The sequence below is a fragment of the Athene noctua genome, chromosome 1, assembly GCF_965140245.1.
Source record: "Athene noctua chromosome 1, bAthNoc1.hap1.1, whole genome shotgun sequence".
Classification (NCBI taxonomy): domain Eukaryota; kingdom Metazoa; phylum Chordata; class Aves; order Strigiformes; family Strigidae; genus Athene; species Athene noctua.
In genome coordinates, this window is record NC_134037.1 from 89,762,379 (window position 1) to 89,784,090 (window position 21,712).

The 21,712-nt window shown below is 43.7% G+C and overlaps 1 protein-coding gene across 1 annotated transcript in view; it reads left to right on the forward strand.

Moving 5' to 3' along the window:
* KIF26B (kinesin family member 26B) overlaps positions 1-20,481 on the forward strand; it is a 298,248-nt gene extending 277,767 nt beyond the window's left edge. The window contains exons 12-15 of the mRNA XM_074925552.1: positions 246-3,687; positions 17,030-17,232; positions 18,619-18,769; positions 20,310-20,481. Coding sequence (XP_074781653.1) covers positions 246-3,687; positions 17,030-17,232; positions 18,619-18,769; positions 20,310-20,458 — 3,945 coding nt within the window. The 3' untranslated portion in view covers positions 20,459-20,481. The remainder of the gene's footprint in view (positions 1-245; positions 3,688-17,029; positions 17,233-18,618; positions 18,770-20,309) is intronic.
* Positions 20,482-21,712: the final 1,231 nt, after the last annotated feature.

The following is a 21,712-nucleotide window of genomic DNA, read 5'->3' on the forward strand; positions in this document are numbered from 1 at the left end:
GTTCCGTAATTTTTTTTTTTTTTAAGTCTCATGATTTTGAGTGGGACACAGAGTTGGGGCATTGGGTTCTCCATTGGACACTGTTGTGTCTTTGCTGTAGGACTGTGGATAAGAAGCTTCAGAGCTCTGTGCCTCAGTTTAGAGATTTCCCAGTTTACGTGTGACTGACCTTTTTGCGTATGCACTTTATGCAAGGAGCTGTTTGCGACGTTGAAATGTCATGATCTCTCTCTCTTATATTGCAGTACACATCAAGTTCTTCTGGAGGAGAGAGCTCTTGTGAGGAGGGCAGGATGCGGAGGCCAACCCAGCTGAGGCCTTTCCATTCTAGAAACACAGTTGACCCAGACTTCCCTATTTTGCATTTATCAAGTGATCCTGATTATTCGTCCAGCAGTGAGCAGTCATGTGACACAGTGATTTATGTTGGCCCCAACGGCACTGCCCTTTCTGATAAGGAACTGACAGATAATGAGGGTCCCCCTGACTTTGTTCCCATAGTTCCTGCTCTGCAAAAGACCAAAACCGAAGGCAGGTTGGAGGAAGTTAGTGAATCAGGGCCCAGCACATCTGAAAGAGACTGCCTGAAGTGCAACACCTTTGCAGAGCTCCAGGAGAGGCTGGATTGCATAGATGGCAGTGAAGAGACCGACAAATTTCCCTTTGAAGAGATGCCTGCTCAGTTTAGCTCAGACCAGATGTCTAAGTGCTCTGTCTCAAGCCAGCTGGCAGAGCTTAGCCACTTACCAGAGTCAGATAAGGAAGATATGATGCCAGAATGTCAGCATCCTGATAGAGAAGCCAAGGAAAATATAAATGCAACACCCAGCAAAACTAAGAGAAATCACTCCCCTGTTCCTTCTGGAGCTCTTACTAATGTTTCAACTCCTTCTTCTCCCAGGAGTGTAACAGGCAGCTCTAGTAAAGAGCTTAGTTCTTGTCAGTTAGCACACAGCACGAGCTTGCAGAGCAGCAGAGAAGGTCTCAACACCTGCGGATTTGTGGAAGGCAAACCTCGGCCAATGGGTTCTCCCCGGCTTGGCATTGCGAGCCTCTCGAAGACATCTGAATACAAGCCACCAACTTCTCCTTCCCAGAGATGCAAGGTCTATACACAGAAAGGAGTCCTGCCCAGCTCTGCTCCCCCACCAGCTCCCCTGAGTAAGGATACTGGAATGACATCTAGTGAATCTTTATTGCAGCCAGAAATCCGGACCCCACCTGTAGGCATGAGCCCTCAGATCATGAAGAAGTCTGCGTCCTCCAGGAATGGGGATTTTGAAGAGACTGTTCTTGATGAAGATCGGCAACAAAGCATTTCTCCAGAATCCAAGAAAGAGATTCTGAGCACCACCATGGTGACTGTGCAGCAGCCGTTAGAGCTGAATGGAGAAGACGAGCTGGTGTTCACCCTTGTAGAAGAGCTAACCATTAGCGGGGTCCTCGACAATGGGCGCCCAACCAGTATTATCAGTTTTAACAGTGACTGCTCTGTGCAGGCTTTGGCCTCTGGATCTAGGCCAGTCAGTATTATCAGCAGCATATCTGAAGATCTTGAATGTTACTCTAGTGCAGCTCCTGTGTCTGAAGTCAGCATCACACAATTCCTTCCACTTCCAAAGTTGGGCCTGGATGACAAATCCCAGGATGATGACAGCAGGCGCTCATCCATCAGCTCTTGGTTGAGTGAAATGAGCACAGGGAGTGATGGTGAACAGTCGTGCCACAGCTTCATAGCCCAGGCATGCTATGGGCATGGGGAAGCAATGGCAGAACCCCCTGTCTCAGAGTTTGCAAGCACCATACAAAGTGCCAGCATGATTTGTGTAAGTGACAAACAGAAGCCAGTGACTGACAACATGCTTATACTGTCAGAAATGGGGGAGGAAGCTTTCGGCAAGGTGCCACCCATCAAAGGCTGTAAAATATCAGCTCTAGGGAAAACTACTGTCACAATCAAAAACACCGCAAGCCTCAGCAGCTGTGAAGGCTACATCCCAATGAAGACAAACATTACAGTGTATCCATGTATTGCTGTTAATCCCTTCAAAGCACAAGGCACTGATGACGCTGTACCAGCAGTAGCTGCAGACACAAAGGTTGCTCATCTCCATGATGAGAAGGAATCCAGTGCTAAGAAGGATATCAAATTTGAAGACCCTTGGCTGAAGAGAGAAGAAGATGGAAAAAAGGACAACTCTGGGAGCAGTGATGGGCCAAGGCCTGACACAGCCACAGTTTCAGCCAAGCCTGAGCACAGCACAAAGCAGTCCTCAGTGGACAGGTTTAGCAGCAGCAGCAGCAGTGGGGATACCTCTATCTCCCCAGGATCTGACAGTCTAAAGAGGATTGTGGATGGGTGTGAAGTGGCAGCGTCCAGCTGTGCAACCCAAAGCCCTGTTCATTCCAGTGATGGCTTGAAGAATGGCAGCCTCCCTCGAGGGCTCCTGAAGGCAAGCAGACCGGAAGAGCCTGACAGTCACCTCCATCCTACTGCCACTGACAGCAGTGGAGTTGGGTCTCCTGCCCTACCCCAGTTTTCTAAGGCTAGCCTTGACAAGAAAATGGCCTCTCCCAAACACTGTGTCCTCACTCGTCCCAAAGGGACACCTCCTCTGCCACCAGTGAGAAAGTCAAGCTTGGATCAGAAGAACAGAGCCAGCCCCCAGCACAGCGCAGCCAGCAGCACCACGAGCAGTCCCTCCAGCCAGCCTGGGTCCTTCCTGGCCAGCTTTCCCGAGGAGCTGAATGCCAAACAGAAGGGTCCTGGTATCGACAGCAGCAGCAACAACAACAGCAGCAGCAAGCTCTTCAGTGCCAAACTGGAGCAGCTCGCCAGCAGGACCAACTCCCTCGGGAGGTCCACAGGAAGCCACTATGAGTGTTTGTCTCTGGAAAGAGCGGAAAGCCTGTCCTCTGTGAGCTCCAAAATGAGCCCTGGCAAAGACACCACCATGCCTAGGGCTGGAAGGAGCCTCAGTCGCAGTGTCATGTCCTCACCCACTAACTCAGGCCTCTCCCAGTCAGCAGGTGCCTCCCCGAAAGCCAGCCAGTCAAAGATCTCTGCAGTCAGCAAGCTCCTGCTGGCAAGTCCCAAGGCCCGCAGCCTGTCTGCCTCTGCCACCAAAACACTCAGCTTCTCAACCAAGTCTCTGCCTCAGTCTGTAGGGCAGAGCTCCAGCTTGCCTCCAAGTGGGAAGAACATGTCCTGGTCAACACAGTCACTCAGCAGAAACAGAGGCTCCAGCCTCGCTTCTAAATTGCCCCTTCGGGCTGTCAATGGGCGGATTTCAGAGCTGCTCCAAGGGAGCACCAGTGCCAGAGGCTTACAGCTGCGGGGAAGCTCAGAGGCAGACGAGCGTGGGGGCCTTCCCGGAGATGAGAAGCCATCCGTTCACATACTGCCTTCACCTTACAGCAAGATCACCCCTCCTCGGAAACCTCACCGCTGCAGCAGTGGTCACGGGAGCGACAACAGCAGTGTCCTGAGCGGGGAGCTGCCCCCTGCCATGGGGAAAACAGCCCTCTTCTACCACAGCGGGGGGAGCAGTGGCTACGAGAGCATGATGAGAGACAGCGAGGCAACAGGGAGCGCCTCCTCAGCACAAGACTCCATGAGTGAGAACAGCAGCTCTGCGAGCGGCAGGTGCCGAAGTCTCAAAAATCCAAAGAAACGATCAAATGCAGGTAAGCTTGCAGTACTGTGAAGGAGGGACGCAGATCAAAGCCAGATAACCAGTACATGGTGGGGCGGCTAGCCCTAAAGCTTAGCTAAATAAGTACCAGCTGTATCTCTTAGTGGAAAAGTGAGGCCAGGATCCGAGTTTCTCCATTTCGCAACATGCAGAAATCCTTTGTGTGGTTGTATTTCCTTTGCAGCGGAGTCTCTCCCACACCCCTTTCACTTAGGTTTAGTTCACATGAACAGAAGAACATTTATCCCTTAAACTGGTTAATATTGCCAAGGACAGCCACATTCAAGTATTTATTTATACAAATATTCTTCTGATTTAATTCCAGAAAGATGTCTTTGTGAGGTGGTGAAACGTGTTATTCTTAAGCACTTTGGGCACAGACTTCCCTCTTGGTATGAATGTGTTTCACCAGCATAAGACCACTGAGTTCCTTGTTTCCACCTAGAGGATGGAAAAAAGTTGTGCCCATGCCACTTGAAGAGTGTTATCCTGCCTATGAGACTTGTTTTTTAACTTTTGAGTCCTTTTTTTCCCAGTAATTTATTGATAACAAATAATAAATTATGTTAATAATAATAATATATGGAAACTACTGCACTGAAGCATTTGCAAATCTGAAACCTTTTTAGCAATCATAGAAAGGATCAGAAAGACTTCATATTTGTTCAAATATAATCCCCAGTAGCTTCCACAGTACATCGGGACTTTTTAATTAGACAGCAATTGGGTCATACCAAGAGTCTCTGCACTTGCAACTGGTACATCTTCCCACCAGAACGAGTTTCAGAAAATTGCAGGACAGGAATGAGGAGTATCCATCAGTTGGTCACCTCACCTTTTTCCTGAGTGCTGTCTTCCCAACCTGAAGTGTGAGTCCTGCCTAACCTACTTTAGAAAAGAGTGCACAGTGGCATTGGAACTGGTGTGCACAGATATGTGAAATACCAGTGACTACTTATTCTACAGTAGTGCTGGCTGTTCAAAATGTGTTATTCCCATAGAGTTCCTAATTCACCAGGCATTCCACTTGCTGGGATGCTCACCTCTGGGATTTATTTGCAGTGAACGAACTGAGTAATGCATAACTCTCCCTTTCTTTATGCTCTTGACTGTGGTAGCAGGAAGAACATGTGCAGCACAGATGTGAATACAATAGATACTGCTATTAAAACCATATCCATGGCTGATTGTACTTGTTCAGAGGATGCATCTGAAAGTGATCACTCTACACAGTGCAAGCACCGACCAAGTGACGAAATAATCTTTCTGAAGTTAACTTTGCATTCTGTAAGAAAGCCTCTTTCCTATCCCTTCAGCTTACGTGGTCATGAATTGGTTTTGCTCTTTCTGAGGAGCTGTTCCTCTAAGAGCTCCTTTCAAATATAAACATTTTACTAGTAACTTGAAAAAAAAAAAAAAAAAGAAGGATGATTTGTATGTTGTGAAAAGGAAGACAAAGCTGTCCACAGAGATGGCATTTGTGGGCATATACTGAAAACTGGATTGTGTCTTGTGGAGAAGATGCCTGTATAATATGGACTTTTTCCATGGGACATTTAGATCCAAAAATTTATCAAGTTCTGTGAAAACGGGCAGCTGTATAGATGAGGGAACAGAGAGAAAATGGCAATGTAGATTTATCCTTATTAGACACTAGAGAGCATCCCCACTTCCCTAGGGGAGATACTTTAAAAAAATACTCAGAAAATCTTCAGGCAGAGCCTGCATATTCTTTAGGCTCCAGAGTTCATCCCAAACCTAAATCAGTAGAAGACCAGGATTTGTCTACTCTGATACTCATAAAACTAGTTGGTTTATATCACTTCTCTCTGCTTTGATAGCACATTGGAGGCTGGACGAGGCTGGAGATATGAGTGAGAAAAATAATGTCTTTGTGCTGTAATTACAAAAGAGCTTCAGATCTGTGTGTTGTACTTCATACTAGGGTTATATTTTGACTCACAACTCTGGCTTTCAATAGCCCCTCTGCAGGACTGAACATTGTGTCAGTGGCCATGAAAAGGGAGTTATGAAGAGAGAACTGTTTGAGACTCAGGTTTCAGGTTGCCCTTGAAGCAGTCTAGAAGACACACCTGAAGAGAAGAGACTTTTCTATGGTCTAGCCTGCCTTGAGCCTACCTGGTTTGTCATGCTGTGCAGGTATGCAAAGGCTAAAATGGTATGCAAAAGTGAGAGGGTGAGCAGGAACCTTTCCTTCACGGGGAACATGGGGAGTCTAAGCTTTGCTGCTTTTTTACTGCTATCTGACCTTTTTCACCAAATACACCTTTTCTGGCTATGAACATTAATCTCTTTGTTCTAATCTCTTGTGTGGGTTAGTTCCTCCTTGGTCAGCAATGTTGTAGATTATCTACCTATTGCTGGACCTGAATCCCTGGGTTGGAGGGTTTTCAGTGGAGGGCCTGTGTCCCTGGAAGTTGCCTGATGCTTGGCATAGGCCCACACATTGACCTGCCTCAGAGTAATTTACAAAGCTTCTCTCTTAATTCAGCCTGTCACCTGATGTGGAGAGATTCTGAGTGTATCATCTCTAATACTTTTGAGAGTGATTCCCTATATCAGCAAGTAATTCCTGTATTGTTTTGAATGACTTGTATTTGTGTATAAATACAACCAGGAGTTTTATGCAAATTAAAAAAAAAATAAAAATCTTTACTACCTTTCATATCTCTAGCAGCAAGCCACTGGCCAGAAATTAATAAGGCTTCACTTTCTTATAACCCAGCTCCTGTTTGCATTTGGTCCTGCAGGAGTGAAATCATAATTCTGTTTTGATGTGTTTGATAATAGTATAATTTTTCACATGTCAGCAGATTTATGATGGCATAAAACCAGGATTATGACTTCAGTGCAAGAGAACATGAAGGAGGAGCTGAGATATAAGGGAGAATAGAGCTGTTCAGAAATATATTTTTATTACATAATAAACAAACGAACAAAAAGTAAAGATTTGCAATCTTTCATCCTCTGTAATATCTCCTTTCTATAGGTCTGTTCTAGTGTGAATGTTCTCTCTTAAGGAACACTTTCTAATGAAAAAAATAGCAGATAAAGGTTCTGAGCTCTTAAAAGACAGATATTATTTTAATACATAGTGTCAAGAGCATTGGACCTTTCCTGATTTGCGGTCACAGATCCACTGTGCTGTAATGGATATGGCACTATAGATATGCTCATTTCAGGTCAGGCAACCTTGTCCACTTTATTTATGATTATTATTAACAGAAATGCTAGCTGCCAGACACAATCAACATGAATCAGCCCAAGGCCCCTGTAAGAGGAGCTATAAAGAGTCTTTAAGAGAATCACCAGCAGCCCTGTCAGATCTCACAATTACTTTTGAAGTTCTGACACATTGGAGAGACACCATTTTTTTCTTGAGATTAAGATCTTGTCTTTCAATGCTCTTAAGTGCGTTATATGTATGTGTGGGTGCTTCTGCCCTGGATGTCATACATGAAGTATCAGACCTACACTGACAGCTTTTGAAAGATAAAGCTAGTTCATATCCTTCAATGCTACCCTCAGGTTACATTTTGGGCTCTCCCTGGGTACCTGTACAGATCACAGACAGACCAGTATTGTATGTACAAAATTATAAAAAAAAAAAAAAAAAGCAAAAAAAAGCACCTCTTGCATTCTGCTGCCTATTGAAAAATCATGTGTTTACATCATGAAGCACATAAGCCTTTCCCCTGAAGCTAACCTATCCATTTCATAAACATTCCCATCTTTCTAGCATTTAATATTGGTCCTATAACATCATGTCAGCATATATTGCCCCAAAGTGACTGCTTATGGCAGAAACAGAGCTATTTAGCCCTGATCTATAGCTGTGCATTTCAAAGCTTTGTACAGCCACTCTTTAATCCACCCTGTGGTGTAAGCATTATTCCAGACCCCATTTTACAGATGGAGAAATGAAGGCAGAGAACTTTACTGACTTGCCCGATGCCTGCAACTATGTCAGAGCCAGATCCAGGGTTACATTACAGGCACCCTTGACTCCTAACCTCAGCCTCAAGTGACTTGGCTGCACATCCTCCCCTGCCCTTGCTGAGCAGAGGAGAGGAGGGTTTCATTTGTTATTTTCTTTTTGCAGCAGGCACTTCCTCCTTCTCTGCCCACAAGCATCTGTGCAACTGTGTTTTCCCAGATTTCTTCTCACATTCCATTAGCTTTTCCCCTGTAAGAAACAATTGACATCTAAGCTGTATTTTTGGCTCAGACTCTAGTCTCCTCTCTCATGGGTAGGCAGTACTGTCTTGAGCAGGGCACTGAAGTGTTAGGGCATAGTTTGTACAGTCATCACTAGCACCAATTATATATAGTTTTTTAAAACCTCCAAAACGTCAAGTGCTATGTCCAGTGCTGCTCCATGGAAAGGCAGTGATAAGGGTGTTTTATAGTACATACTCCTGTATGTGATCAGGAAATGCATTCCGGTTAAATTTTGTTTTACCAAAGCCATATCTGTATCCTGGGAACACAGCAGGTATGAGAGGGACGCAGGCAGGGTGGCAGATTAGGACTTCCAAGATCTATATTGTATTCTCTGGTGTGCTGCTGGTTTGCTGTATCGCCTTGGGCAAGTTGTGTAATTTCTGTGTTCTCTGGTCACCGGCTCATAAAGCTAGATAATGGTGGTGTGAAAAAAATAACAGTAGGGTCCTTAGATCAGAAGTGTTACCTACCTGCTTTTTGCTCTTCTCCTTTGGTTTTTAGCATCTTTTCCCTAGTTTAGTTTGGATGTACGTGGTCATTACTTTAAAGTAATTCTCAATGCAAAACATGACTGGATGATTTCAGAGATGCAGCTTTGGTGTTATCTCCACGTCCTGCCCACTATGAGCTAACAGCAAAGCAAGAGCGAGCCCAGGCTCTAATGAGGTTTACAGAGTAAAGCCAGGTCCTGTTTGCATGTTCATGTAATGTGCACGAATGCCTTGTTTCTGCCTTTTACCACACTTTCCTACCAATGTTATTTACCAGTTCATGTCCCCACAGTGTTTCACATCTGCCCTGTGGACAGCAGATCAGAAGGGGCTCTGAGACAATTCATCATAGATGAGACTTTTCATGGAGACCAAAGAGGTCTTCCTGAGGCTGTTTTCTTTCCTCTTCCTTTTGGGAATAGGGTTGGGTGCCTTAAGAGAGTCCCCATCCCATGTGACATTAAGTTAGACCTAAGGGTTGCAGCAGGGCTCTGCCGAGGTGGGACAGACCTCTGCCAAGGAGTGTGTCTCCTTTGATTTCTCTAGTTGAGGTTTTTTGGAGCTGAGTCTGAGCCGGGAGCTTTACTGGTGCTGGGGCCAGTGCCAGCAGGGCAAAACACTCAGGGCAGTGCTCTGTGGCACATCCAGGCTTGGGGGATCAGCAAGTGTGCAGCAGTTGTAAGGTACTGGTGGGGACCGCTGCCTGTTGGCTGGTATGCACAGACCCACTCAGAGGGGCAAAGACCCAGGACTCGGGCATAAGAGGAGGATGTGGGAAAGGAGGCAGTTGAATAGGTGAGGCATAGGAGAGAAAGTTCTAACCTGTAAAGTGCTTTCAAGGTGGGTCAGTCTGAGCCAGTTCAGCCTTCCTGAATGTTGAGTAACAGTGAGAATCAGAAAACAAAAATCTACAGGATGCTATTGAAAGTAAGGCCAAGTAGAAACAAGACTGGGGGAAAACTAAGGTTTCCAAATGTTGATTTCCTGAAGTTTAAACCTGTTCCCTGAGTTGGAGTTGTGTGTATCAGCATTTGTAGGATCCTGCTCTTGTCAGTCCAGGATAGGATTGGCACACATGTATGTGTGTGTGTGTGTTTGTGCACATGCTTTAATCTTCTTTGCACAGGGAACCTGTCAGACTACAGATAATTAAAGATTCCTGCAGCAGCATTTTATGACTTTTGCAGTAAAGTTTCATGACTCCTTGCGGCTCTTTCTCAGTACCAAGTTTCACCACAGAAGCAGAACAAATTACTACATGATTTTAAACACTTTAATAAAAAGACAGACTGCTAAAACATGACAATAATTATCTACAATTAGAGTCCGTTTTACTCTTACTTGTGTGCTCTGGCTTTCACTGATGGGATGGTTTTAAAGATGGAGATTTAGAGGTTCTTGGAAAGCTCTGAAAACTCTATATTCGAACACATTCAGTCTCTGGAAGCACTTAGCCCTGCCTACAAAAGCAGCAGAAAAAGCCAGAGGCTGAATCTGCAGGCTGTAAATTACAGAAGTCCATCTCCAACCAATATTGCAAAGCATCACGTTTTGAAACGTGGCCAAAATGATAATGGTGAAACAAAACACCAACAAAAAGAGTCTAAGCTTTTCTTGTTGAATCCAAGTGAAAAGGAATTTGGTTCATGTTTAGATTGCCTAAGGCACAGTGTGGGGAGCTGAAAATTGCCCTTTGTATCACAAAGCCGTAGGGCATCTCCAGCATTTCTACTTTAACTTGGTTACAAGTGTTTGTAGCTAATTGATATCCTGCATTATACATTTACTATAACAAAGGATGTTTAGAATTATACAGGAAAAAGCTGTTTGCATGCAGGTGACCACTTTGTGCATGTGACTGCCGACTGGACAGCCCTGGGGGGGGAGCAGAGGGAGGAGAAGTGCAGGCTTCAGCTCCAATTTTTTTTGTTCATTAAAACAACAGCATTGATTTTCCCAGGTCAAAGCCAGGCCATTTCATGCAGCAAATCTGTGTTGAAAGGGATCAGAGTAATCATTTTTTACACGCTTGACTACTGCATGCCAGCACTGAGCTTTCAGCCACATGAACATAGGAATGATTTAATAGAGGAAATGGCAGCAGGCTATTGTGCACCGTGAAGGCTCCATGTAACATGCATGACTGAGTCGCACACCATTAGGCTGAGTGTAAATAAAACCTGCTCTTGACACTGCCACAGAATTAGCTCACTGGAATGCCTCCACCACTGTCCTGTTGCGAGCTAATGTTCTGGCTGCAGATCCCCTTTCCCCTCTAGCCTCTGTCTTTGCTGCCCAAGCAACAGGGCAGCTATTTAGTGTGATACTGTAGTATTTAACCAGCTCCTTAAATAATGGCACAATGCTGACAAGTACCCGTGAAACCAAAATCCAGTCCGAAATGAGATAAATATTTAGAAGAGACTGGTTGTTTTCTGATAGGAATTGTGGGTGCTGAAAAGTCACACCACACCACCCCCCCACACATACACCACACCCCACCCCATCCCCGCGAACCCTCCCCATGATGGGCATCTTCCCTGGAGCTTCTCCCAGATTACTTATCACAGCAACCCATGGAGGGGTGCTTTCTGATCTGGTTTCAGCAGTGCTCATTCACCAGCTCTAAACTGCCCTGAAAAGCTCCTTTTAAAACAAGATGTTAATTCAGGAAGCAAAATTAAGAAATGAGCTGGGCAGCTAGAAAAAAAATAGGAGTAGGCTCTACCTCGGCATGTTCTTTATACCAGTACAGAAGCAACATATCTAACATAGGTATGGATGGAAGATTATAAACAAGGGTTGCTTTATTCCTATGTACAGAAAGCAGGGATTTCTAGCTTCAAGTGTCCTTGTACTTCTTATATTCACAACAGCAGAATTGCACATAAATCAGCACAGAATGTGGCCTGAATTATTTCACAGTGAGGTGGACATTCTTCTGAATGATGGATCCTGTCAGTGTTTCCTATTCCAGGTGTTCAGGTGCAACATGGTCCTTCCTATGTAATCCGAGATGCTAGGATGAGTGAATGCTGTTTAGATTTTCTGGCAATAAATGCCTGAATTCTCCCGTGTTTATAGTTCCGACATGAAGGCGGGCACCCTAAATAGTTCCACTTGAAAGCATTGCCAATGTCTTCATTAATCGGGAGGGAAACTGTGAAAAAATGTATGAAAATCCAAGGACTGAATAGTTACATGCTTTGCACTGGGGAAAGTGGACTATAAAATAAACTAGGAGAAAGGAGGTCAAAGGAATGGGGAGGAGTTGGTTCTGTCATGGACAATTGCCCATGAGGGCAGATCTCATTAGGAAATAGGAGTGAGAGAAGAAATCAGCAGTGCATTTGCAACTCAAATAAAGCAGGAGCCCTGTTGTCAGACAGTGAGGAGCAGCAGGGAGAATAGGACTTTACTAGTAAGCAAACAGTTGGATGCTACATTTGAGGTTGATTCTATTGCTACTGGAAGCACGATATTTCTTGGAAATGAAACCACAGAAGGAATGGTGGGAGATTAGGGGCACTGCTTTACTTAGCCAGGATGGTGTTTTGTAATCACCTTGAGTTTGGATGGACTGTCTAGTGAGAAAAAAAAAAAAACAACAAAATGCTGAACAAAAGGTTCTGTGCAGAAAGGTAATTTTACCTCTCCACATTAAGTGCAGTGGGAAATAGCTTTCACTCCACATCCTGCCTTTGAGCACACACTATAAACTTCTGAAATTATGATATATCCAGTTACAGTTTCATTTTCTGTTTGAAACACCTTGAAATTTCATAGACTTATGGAATGGTGAGGATTGGAAGGTACCTTAAAGATCATTTAGTTCCAACCCCCCCATGGGCAGAGACACCTTCCACTAGACCAGGTTTCTAGGACTGCAGTTGTTTTACATTCAGATGTATCCTGCTTTGAAGAGATATGCATCAGGCTTCTTTTCATGAAGATTTTGCATTTATACTTTTTGCCTTTACCTTTTTCACAGAAAAGATGCTCAGTCTGGAATGTGTGCTTGGAAAGCAATCTAAGGGGAACACTCCAAATGTACAGTACTTAAGCAAAACCAGACCTCTTAGAGTTTCTGCTCTGGTCAACACATACTTTTATGAGCACACATCCTTATGCAGTTGGGCAATTTTGCTGAGATCAGTGAGTCTTCTTATCCTTAAAGTTACCCTTAGGTACCTAGCTGTCTTGATCTGTGTTCCTCTGGGCTTATCCTTGCTGAAGTATGTTGTAGCTTCAGTGCCACTGTTCCGTCAGATCTGTTTTCACTCTGCACTGGTGTGTTACTCCCTTTATCTTAATTTTAACCTGGCCAAACGTTAACCTGTAGCTCAAGGTAGAGCAACAGATCTGTTGCAAAAGCAAATCTTGTATTCTGTGCACTTCCAGGGCTATGTCATAGTCTGATTGTTCATACTCCAGGTGGGCTTGAGAGGCATTATTCTGGGTGTGGATAAATGCAAACAAAGTGAAAAACATATCCTCCAAGAAACTGAGCAAATGGCATATTGCTTTACGTGCTGCGTGGTCACAAATGAAAGTGTAATTATTCTGTCCTGGGTTCAGTTTACAGAGTTTCTTTCAGATCAATTTTTAGTATAAATTTCTTTTCTTAATGGAAGAATTAATCCCATTTCTGTGGTGGTAGGGTCAGCCGGTTTGCTGAGGTGCTGGGCAGGTCTCAGCCAGTGGGTCAGAGGTGGGAGGGACTTGCCAAGAGCTGCTCCTGCTGAGTGAGCTCCTGGCTGATCACTGCCTTCATGCAGGGGAGTAGAGATGTGCTGTGATTCCTACAACACATTTTATTTATTATACAGTCAGAATTTATGAGATCCTAACCCCATCAAGTGATCCCAATAAATTTGAGACTTCAAATGGGTATTTTCTATGTAAATGGAAAACTGTATTCATTTTAACAATTGTTGTGTCTGCGTATTGATATGGATGAGCAAGCTGTCAGCCTTTGTGACACTCACCCTGAAGCTCTGCTTTAGCTGTATCTCCTTACTGATCCCAATTAAAGTGAAACCAGAAAAAACAGAGGCTAAATAGAGAGGTCAGTGGCAGGAGTCTCCTGTCAGAAGATGCCGTTATTTTATTTATCTGGGCTAATAAGCAGCCTATTAATCAGTGCATGTTTAGAATAAAAAGGATTCGGTTTTGCCTCACTGCAGAGATGTAGATCTTTCATTTCATTTCTCCCCAAAGCCCTCTAAACCTCACATAAATCATCCTGAGTCAGCAGTCAAGGCTCAGATAATAAGACATCCCTCTTTCTCTTTCTTCTCTGCCTCACACGTGGACGTATGCCCTGTGATGGAGCAGGGACACCTGTGCGGGCAGCCTCTGCATCCCGAAGGAGCCCTTGGGTGGGCGGCAGCAGCGAGTCAGCAGGCCTCAGGCCGCTTTGCCCTGCCCCATGGCCACGGCACGCTGAGAGCTGGCAGCCTGGCTTTGTTGTGATAGCCCACAGAGGAGTCCAGGCGCTTCTCTGGCTAGAAAAACTTAATGAGCTCATGTTAGCATGTCTCCTGCTACTACTGTAGTGTCTGCTGCCTCTTCTCTGAGGGATATGCACTATTAGTCAGAGCATCAGGTTGGAGCCCTCCTTCTAGACCACAGGTTTCTGTTTCTCATTGAGCCAAATGGATATGAATGTGAACTAAATGTAAAAACATTTATCATCATCCCTGCTATTCATGCCCCTGTGACATCTGTTTTGCTTTGCTCCAAATGCTGTTCTTGTGGCAAGGTGAATCAGAGCCATTCCCCTTCATTCCCAGAGTATCTCAGACCTGGGCTTTGGCTGTGGTCAGGGAGGCAGTTCTTCCAACAGGGATGGTTTAAAAGTGTCCACACTGCCACAGTGGGGAAAAAAGAAAGAGGGAAGAAAAATGGAAGAAGATCAAACATCCCAGAAAAAAGTACTACTTAGTCATAGTTCAGCCATGCATGGGAGAGCTGGACAGAGGAATTTCCAGTCTGCTCAGCTGCTTCCTTGAAATGCTAGAGCTAGTCCATAAGGCATGGCATGAAAGGAGATGTGATCATCAATGTGGGGCACAAAGTAAAAAGAATTAGCAGCACTTGGCTGCATTACAGAGGAGGCCAGATCTGATGCTTACAAATGTTGGCTCTGAAAGCTGATGAGCAGCAAAGATAGGAAAGAGATTGCTTTTACACTCAGACAAAATCTGAAAGACTGCTCCTGTGAGACACCATGGTCAAAAGCCTAAAAAGTATTTCAAAAATATTGAATGCCTAAACCCTTTTGGTCTTGAGTGACACTAGGGATGTACTCAGTGCCCTTCACATCTAAGCAAGTGGAGGGCTCATTTCCCACGAGGAGCTGAGCCCATTGCAGGATCTGTCCCTGCATGTAACAACATTTAACAGTCCACCACCCTGTCTCACCTCCCTTCAAGTATGCAGCTGCTCTCACCGTTTGGTTGCCTTTCTCTAGCATTGCTCACAAGAGTCACCCTTAACACTGCAGTTCTTTGGGGTCTTCCCAAACTGTGTCTCTTGTTGTCAATTTTTAGCTATGGTAATGGGTCAGGTCTTACTTTTCTTTCTATCAACATCTGATTCTTCTCTTGATCGGGCAGTTTAATCTAGAGATTAGCTGAAATGAATTCAAGGTACGTGAATGCTGACATTGACTTCCAGTGACTGGTACCGCAGCTCTAAAATAACTTCTACTTGCTGGTGTTTGTAAGGCTTCATTTGTTCTGGCATGGGCTTTTTTATTGGGCTGCCGTTTGAGGAGTAAACACAACTGTGATGGGTGTCACAGGATGAGCAGTCCAGATCTCAGGCTGTTTGGTATACAGGGACCTTGTAGAGCTGCTCCCTGTCTATCCCCCTTGGCCATGCTCTAGTTTTCTGGCATAGAATGATCTCAGATGCATTCAGATGAAAGCTCTGTAGATTAGGCTTTCCAGATAGACAGGAAGATAGACTATTCTCATCCATTTTAGAGCTAGCATTTACAGGTTAATGATTGGTTACTAACTGCTGGTTTCTAGCACAGACTGCTGCACTCAGAAATCACTAGGATAAGATGTAATAGTTTGCAAAGTCAGCAAAGAAACAGGCTCCCATGAATGAAACTAGACAATGCTTTGTTACTTGCAAATCCAAAAACTAGGCAATCAACAGATATTTTTGGGTTTGGGGTTTTTTTTTGGCTTTCATTGAAGCACCAAGTTGGCAGACATGTTGAAGCTATTTACATTCAAGTTTCAATAAATGTAGTGCCGGAGATTCCTCTAAATGATTTTATCTTGTTTTTAAAATAAAATCTGCATGATCATTCTGCATCCCTTCCCTGCTGGCATCAGTTTTGTTCTTGCAGCCAAAAGAGTCAGTTTAATTCAAACTTGCTGGCTCTGGCTTTTGTTTTTTGGTTCTCCCTTTCCTTCTATCCCTGCTGTCTTCTAGGGGAAACCCTGCAGGAGTTGTCAGCTACAAAACTTTTTTTTTTTTTTTTAAAAAAAACCAGCCATTGCTCTGATTGTACTAAACAAAGTGAGGAAATGTAACCAGTTGTTTTTCTTTTTTTGTGTGTGTCTGTTCTTTCTCCCAATAAACCAGATGCTCGACTTCCTTACGGCTGCCATCAGGCCAGTGACGTACTTTTCTCCCTTGCCTTACCTTAGTCCTTGACTCACATGGCAGATGGTTTCCATACAGCATAGGCTTTACCAACCATGTTACATTTTCAGCTTTTGCAGCACTCCCATCCACTGTGCTGGTGTTATAAAGCAGGGTGGGTGTGCATGAGCGCTGGTATTGAAGCAGACACAGTGGCTAACCCTTCTGCCAGCCTATCATTCTTGAGGCTTTCTTGCCCATCACCAGTGCTGCAGCAAGTCCATAAGTGGGAAATGTTTTAGAAGAATATTCTACTGAACAGACACAAGGCTAATGCAACTCTGATGGCAACCACCAAGCTTGGGTGTACTTGTTGCAGGCTTTTTGTCCTCTCTAGTGTTTTTACTGCTCTAGCAGCCAGCCTGCAGTGGTGTTATGCAGAGGACTAGGTGGTGGTATACTGGCACTCAGCTCCAGCACTGTAAAAGAACTTGGGTATCTAAGTGCTTTTTGTGCTGTCATTAAAAAAAACCCCAAAGCACACCTTCCCTGGAGATGGTCTATGGAGAGGCTAGCTGATGCTTGTCCTTAGGCTGTAAGAACCAGTACCAGTAAAGAGATAGGAAAGCAAAGCTAGACCAGTTCTAACCTGCTGCTCTGGTCCTTCACTGACATACCTGTACACACCGAGACTTGAGCAAGGGAAAGCAGGCACAAGCTCTGGAAACTTTAGGGTACACAAGCCCTCTGAGGATCAAATCCTGGAGTCAGGCACCAAAGAACATGTGAGGATCTAACTTGTGGTGAGTGGGTATAGCACATCACAGCTACAGCTCACCCCAACTTCCATGGCCTCCCTGGATTTTTGCTCCATTTTCTTCTGTGTATAAGAAGGCTGAATATGTATAGTTTGCAGACATCTCTGCAGATGGAACAGAAAGGAGAGACAATAACTGTGCTAACATGAAATGACACTTTTTGCACTTGCAGGTTCACAGAGACGGAGGCTTATTCCAGCTTTGTCACTTGACACTGCTTCCCCAGCAAGGAAGCCTGCCAACAGCCCTGGGGTCCGCTGGGTGGATGGGCCCCTGCGAAGTGGGCAGCGGGGGCTGGGGGAGCCCTTCGAAATCAAAGTCTATGAGATAGATGACGTGGAGAGGCTCCAGCGGCGACGAGGTGGGGAAAGCAAGGTGAGTGCAATCCATGTAATTTGTCTCCTGCCTCCTGAAGGGTGTAAGAGGGAGAATTCAGATTATGCAGTCAGAAATGTGTAGTATCATATATGGTTAATATATAATACAGGCAGCAAAACCTCTTACCTTATTTAAGAGTAGTTATGACTCAACTTATGCCTTCTGTAGCAGCTAACAGACATTGGTACCTTTCATTTTTGCCCCTTGCTTATAGTTTTGGTGGTTCCTGTGCCCAGCATCTTGTCACACCTGTCTTTCAAGACAACAGTGGTACCTCAACTGCTTTGGTGGTATTGTTTTCAGGATAGCTAATGTCTTCTCTCTAACAAAGTTGTTCCTGCCGAACCTCAGGCCTCCACATTTACAAAAAGATCAGAGAATTGTAAAGGTCAGTTCTTGATGTATGACTGGGAAGACTATCTGCAGTTAGTGGAATAGCACCAATTTTAGAGTAACTATGGATATAGACCATTATTATTTTAAGGCACTTTTTCTTCCTAGCTCCTGTCACTTGGTTAGACCATTTGTGATGTTGTTCTCTGATACAATTTTGTATGGAGAAAAACATCACTTGTTGGGGTGGTATTTCCACTGCACTTCACGCACACAGCAGATTTATCTACAGAGTAGATGGCAGAGTAGTGTTGAGACCTTCACACAGGCTTGGAGGAGAAGAGTTCTGGTATTGGGAATGCTCCCATGCTAGCAAGGGTAGCACAGCCCTCACCGTGGGGGCACTTACTGCGTGTCCTGATGGCTGCTACCCTGCATAAGTCATGCCAGGCCAGGCTGGGTGTTTCCAGACAGCACTGCACCCTGTTCTGTTACCATGCCCCACATCTTTACAGAAAATATATCTTCTTTATTAATGATTGTGAATTGCTAGAGCTTTTCATAACATATTCCCTTTGTTTAAGGATGTTTTAAATTTGGTATTGCCACCAGTTCTCTTATTTTATAATATGACTACTGCATGTCTTTTGCACCAAGCACTGTGATGTATTTAGGATTTTAATATAGCAAGCAGTGGATTTCCTTCTCCCAAGAGCTTAGATTTTCTTAGCCAAACTTGTGGTGACAAAAACCAGAAATGTTTTGCTACAGTTAATCCAATTTCAAGATGCTGCCTGTTATTAATTATTATGGTTTATTATTAACTATCATTGCAAAGTCTCCAAAGCTCACTGATGGAAAACATCAAAACCAAACAAAAGCAATAAAAATAAAACAGATGATGGATGATTTCATGCAGTGATTCATACACTTTACAGTAAATGGCTTATTGTCAGTATTATTGATTGTAAGATCATTTAACTGAGTGGATCTGGGTATTTCTTCTCTTCTCCACCTATTCCTTCCCCACTCCTTTTTCCTGGTTGTCAGGAGGTGATATGTTTCAATGCCAAGCTGAAAATCCTGGAGCATCGCCAGCAGAGAATTGCTGAGGTCAAGGCCAAGTACGAGTGGTTAATGAGAGAACTGGAGGTGACCAAACAGTACCTGATGCTGGATCCTAATAAATGGCTCAGTGAATGTAAGGACATCATTTTATTGCTTAGACTCATACGTGTCCTTTGGTTTATTTAATGGTGGGGACAGAGGGGAGCGGAAGTGTTTGCTAAGAGTGAGATGTGAGCTATTGTGTTTGTAAACTAAAATGAACCAACATATGGCCTAAGGGCAAGTTTTAGATTGGCTGTATTTCTAGAACTAGTCCCTATAATTCTTATTAAATGTTGACAGTAGAACTGAACAATCTTTTTTGCCTGAGAGCTGAATGTTGAAATGGTACAGCATTGTAGTGGTGAATATTGCCATTGGTAGATTAACGTTCACGCATTTCAGTGCACAGCTCCTGGAAATGAGATTTTTTTTTTTTTTTTTTTTGGTCTCAGATCACTCAGACATATGAGCAATACTATAAATCTGTTCTTCTACCACAAAATAACACTGTGGAGCAAACCCGTCCCTTGGCACCAGTGGGCTTACATGAAAAATGAATTTGGCCCATTTTTTATAACTATAGATGTGTAAAGTTCAGAAACTTAAAGGGCATTCACATTCAAATGAAGAAGGATGTCAACACCTCAAAGCAAAAAGAATAGAGTACTGCAGTAATTGTACAACAATTTTTAATATTAGCAAGCAGAGAAGTTCATATCAAAGATTTCTAGAAAAAAAAATCCATTTATTTAGGATAATTGCAGATGGCAAAAGGATGTCGGCCATCCTAACTCTTCCTTTCACAGCTGCCATAGTTAACACTAGATTGGTAAATCCTGCAAACAACCACAGTGTGTGTTTCTGGACCGCTATTAAGGAAGAGAGGTAAAAAGGACAGATTTAAAGGGAGGGGAGAATGTGCCATACATTGCCGTCTGCTTACTGGTTGATGCCTTTGCTTCCAATTCCAGTGTGATAAATGCAGAAGGCCTCAAGGATGGCACAGACCTCAGGGACCAGATAAGAATGGAAGTGCTGGCTCAGACAACGTGTCACACACTTGGCTTCCATGGAAGCCACTGCCAGCAGTCTCTGGCAGCATACAGGCACCTACGTTGGAGTGATTGGTGATTGCCTTCCCTTGCCACTCTTGAGTGGTCTAGTGAGAATCACATGTAATAGGGAGAGATGTGAGAAGCAAGGAGGTTGGAGGTTGTTTTCTAACTCTGACTTCTGAATTCAGCAAAGGACTTGTCCTCCCAGGGCTGAGCACCTATTTAAATCTCTTTCTGGTCAGCAGAATGCGTGAGAGAGTCAGTACATGCTTACCATTCAACATTTGCTTAAGGGTGTTAGAGTGCAACAAAAGGCATCTGCAGTTCTGAAGAGGATGGCAGAGAATATTGCTTAAGAAAGCATCCAGTGCAATCTTAACAGTATTTTTCACTACCAGCAAGCCGCTGTGCTATTTTAATAGCCATTAAACAGAAAAGGCAACTTTTATGACAGTGGCAAGCTGGAGATAATGTATACAGGACTGATGGATTTGAAGACTTGAATTAGCTGTCTCTCATACCAACCAGCACCTGGTTTTGTCTGCTTTTCCTATCTGTGTATTTTCTTTCCTGTAGTTGATCTGGAGCAGGTATTTGAGCTGGATTCTTTGGAATACCTGGAGGCCCTGGAATGTGTGACTGAGCGTTTGGAAAACCGTGTCAACTTCTGCAAGGCCCATCTCATGATGATCACCTGTTTTGACATCACCTCTAGACGCCGATAAAGTATGAACCTCAAGAGAATTTCAGTGTGCATCTCTGCCATCCTCCTTTTCCCTTCTGAATAGCATCCCAAAGACAACCGAATGAGGATGAAGGTTGGAGTCAAGTCTCAACTGTGTGTATGAGAGATTTGCTATACTATACAGAAGAGTAGTATTAAAAAAACAGGACAAGCATGAAAAATGGAGATATAAGGTTGTTGATTCTCTTAGCCTAAAAGAGCACTTTGAGGAACCTTTAAGGACATGTGTGTAAATAAGAACTGCTGGCAGAAGACACTTCTTTCCCTGCATTAGCTGAGGGAGGAGGAAAGGTGGTTGTAGGACTTCCATTGAGAGGTTCATTAAAAGAAAACCTATCCAGAAAAACTGTTTAAGTGCCTTGCAAATCTTTATTATCCAAACATTTATGTTCATACTTTATTGTGTACAGATGGTGCTAGTCAAGAAAAGAAAAAGGAAAAAACCACACTTTTGAAATGTATTTACAGCTTGTTTTTCTCTTGGTGTTTTCTCCTATTTCAGACTTGCTGTTTCTAAGTAACTTGTGTTTGTAGAGATATTTCCTAATCAGTACAACATATGAATAAATGTTAACTGTCTTTTCTTGTTACCAGAGTAAGGCCACTCAAAGAGAAATTCAATTTTGCCAGATGACACAAAAAATATTTCTAGCAGTGAGTAAGGTTTGCTTATATGTTCTTCTGTACTATCTTATATACTGGAGGATACACTAATTTTCCAAGCCTGTAGGTTATGCAGTGTATGAGAGAGGAGAGGTGACATTACCATGAAGTAAATATCTTTTCCATTTGATCCAACCCCCATAATTTGTTTTCTTTTTAATGTATTTCTACCTTTGTATGGCTGTTATGGATGTTATGGAGTTATGGATGAGGAGGCACTTTTATCCTAACCCCTTTTTCTGGTGCTAATAACTTGCTGGAGAATTACTCTTTAGGCTGAGGGCTCCCATGCTTATCAGTCAAAAAGTGAGTGATTTATTCTGTCTTTCTTTCTTGAGACTATAACTGATAAAATTTAGCTTCTCCTCTTTTTGACATATACCACTCCAAAACATGTTTTTGGTCTCTGGCCCAGCCTGTCCATAGTCACAGATGTACCTGAGAAGTGCAGGCTCTGCTCAGCTCAGTGCATCTGGAAATAAATGGGAGTTGTGAATGAGTGGATATAGCATTTTAGGCATGTTGGCTATGGCATTTTCCTTATCAACCCTCCAGTTCTAAAGCCATGGCC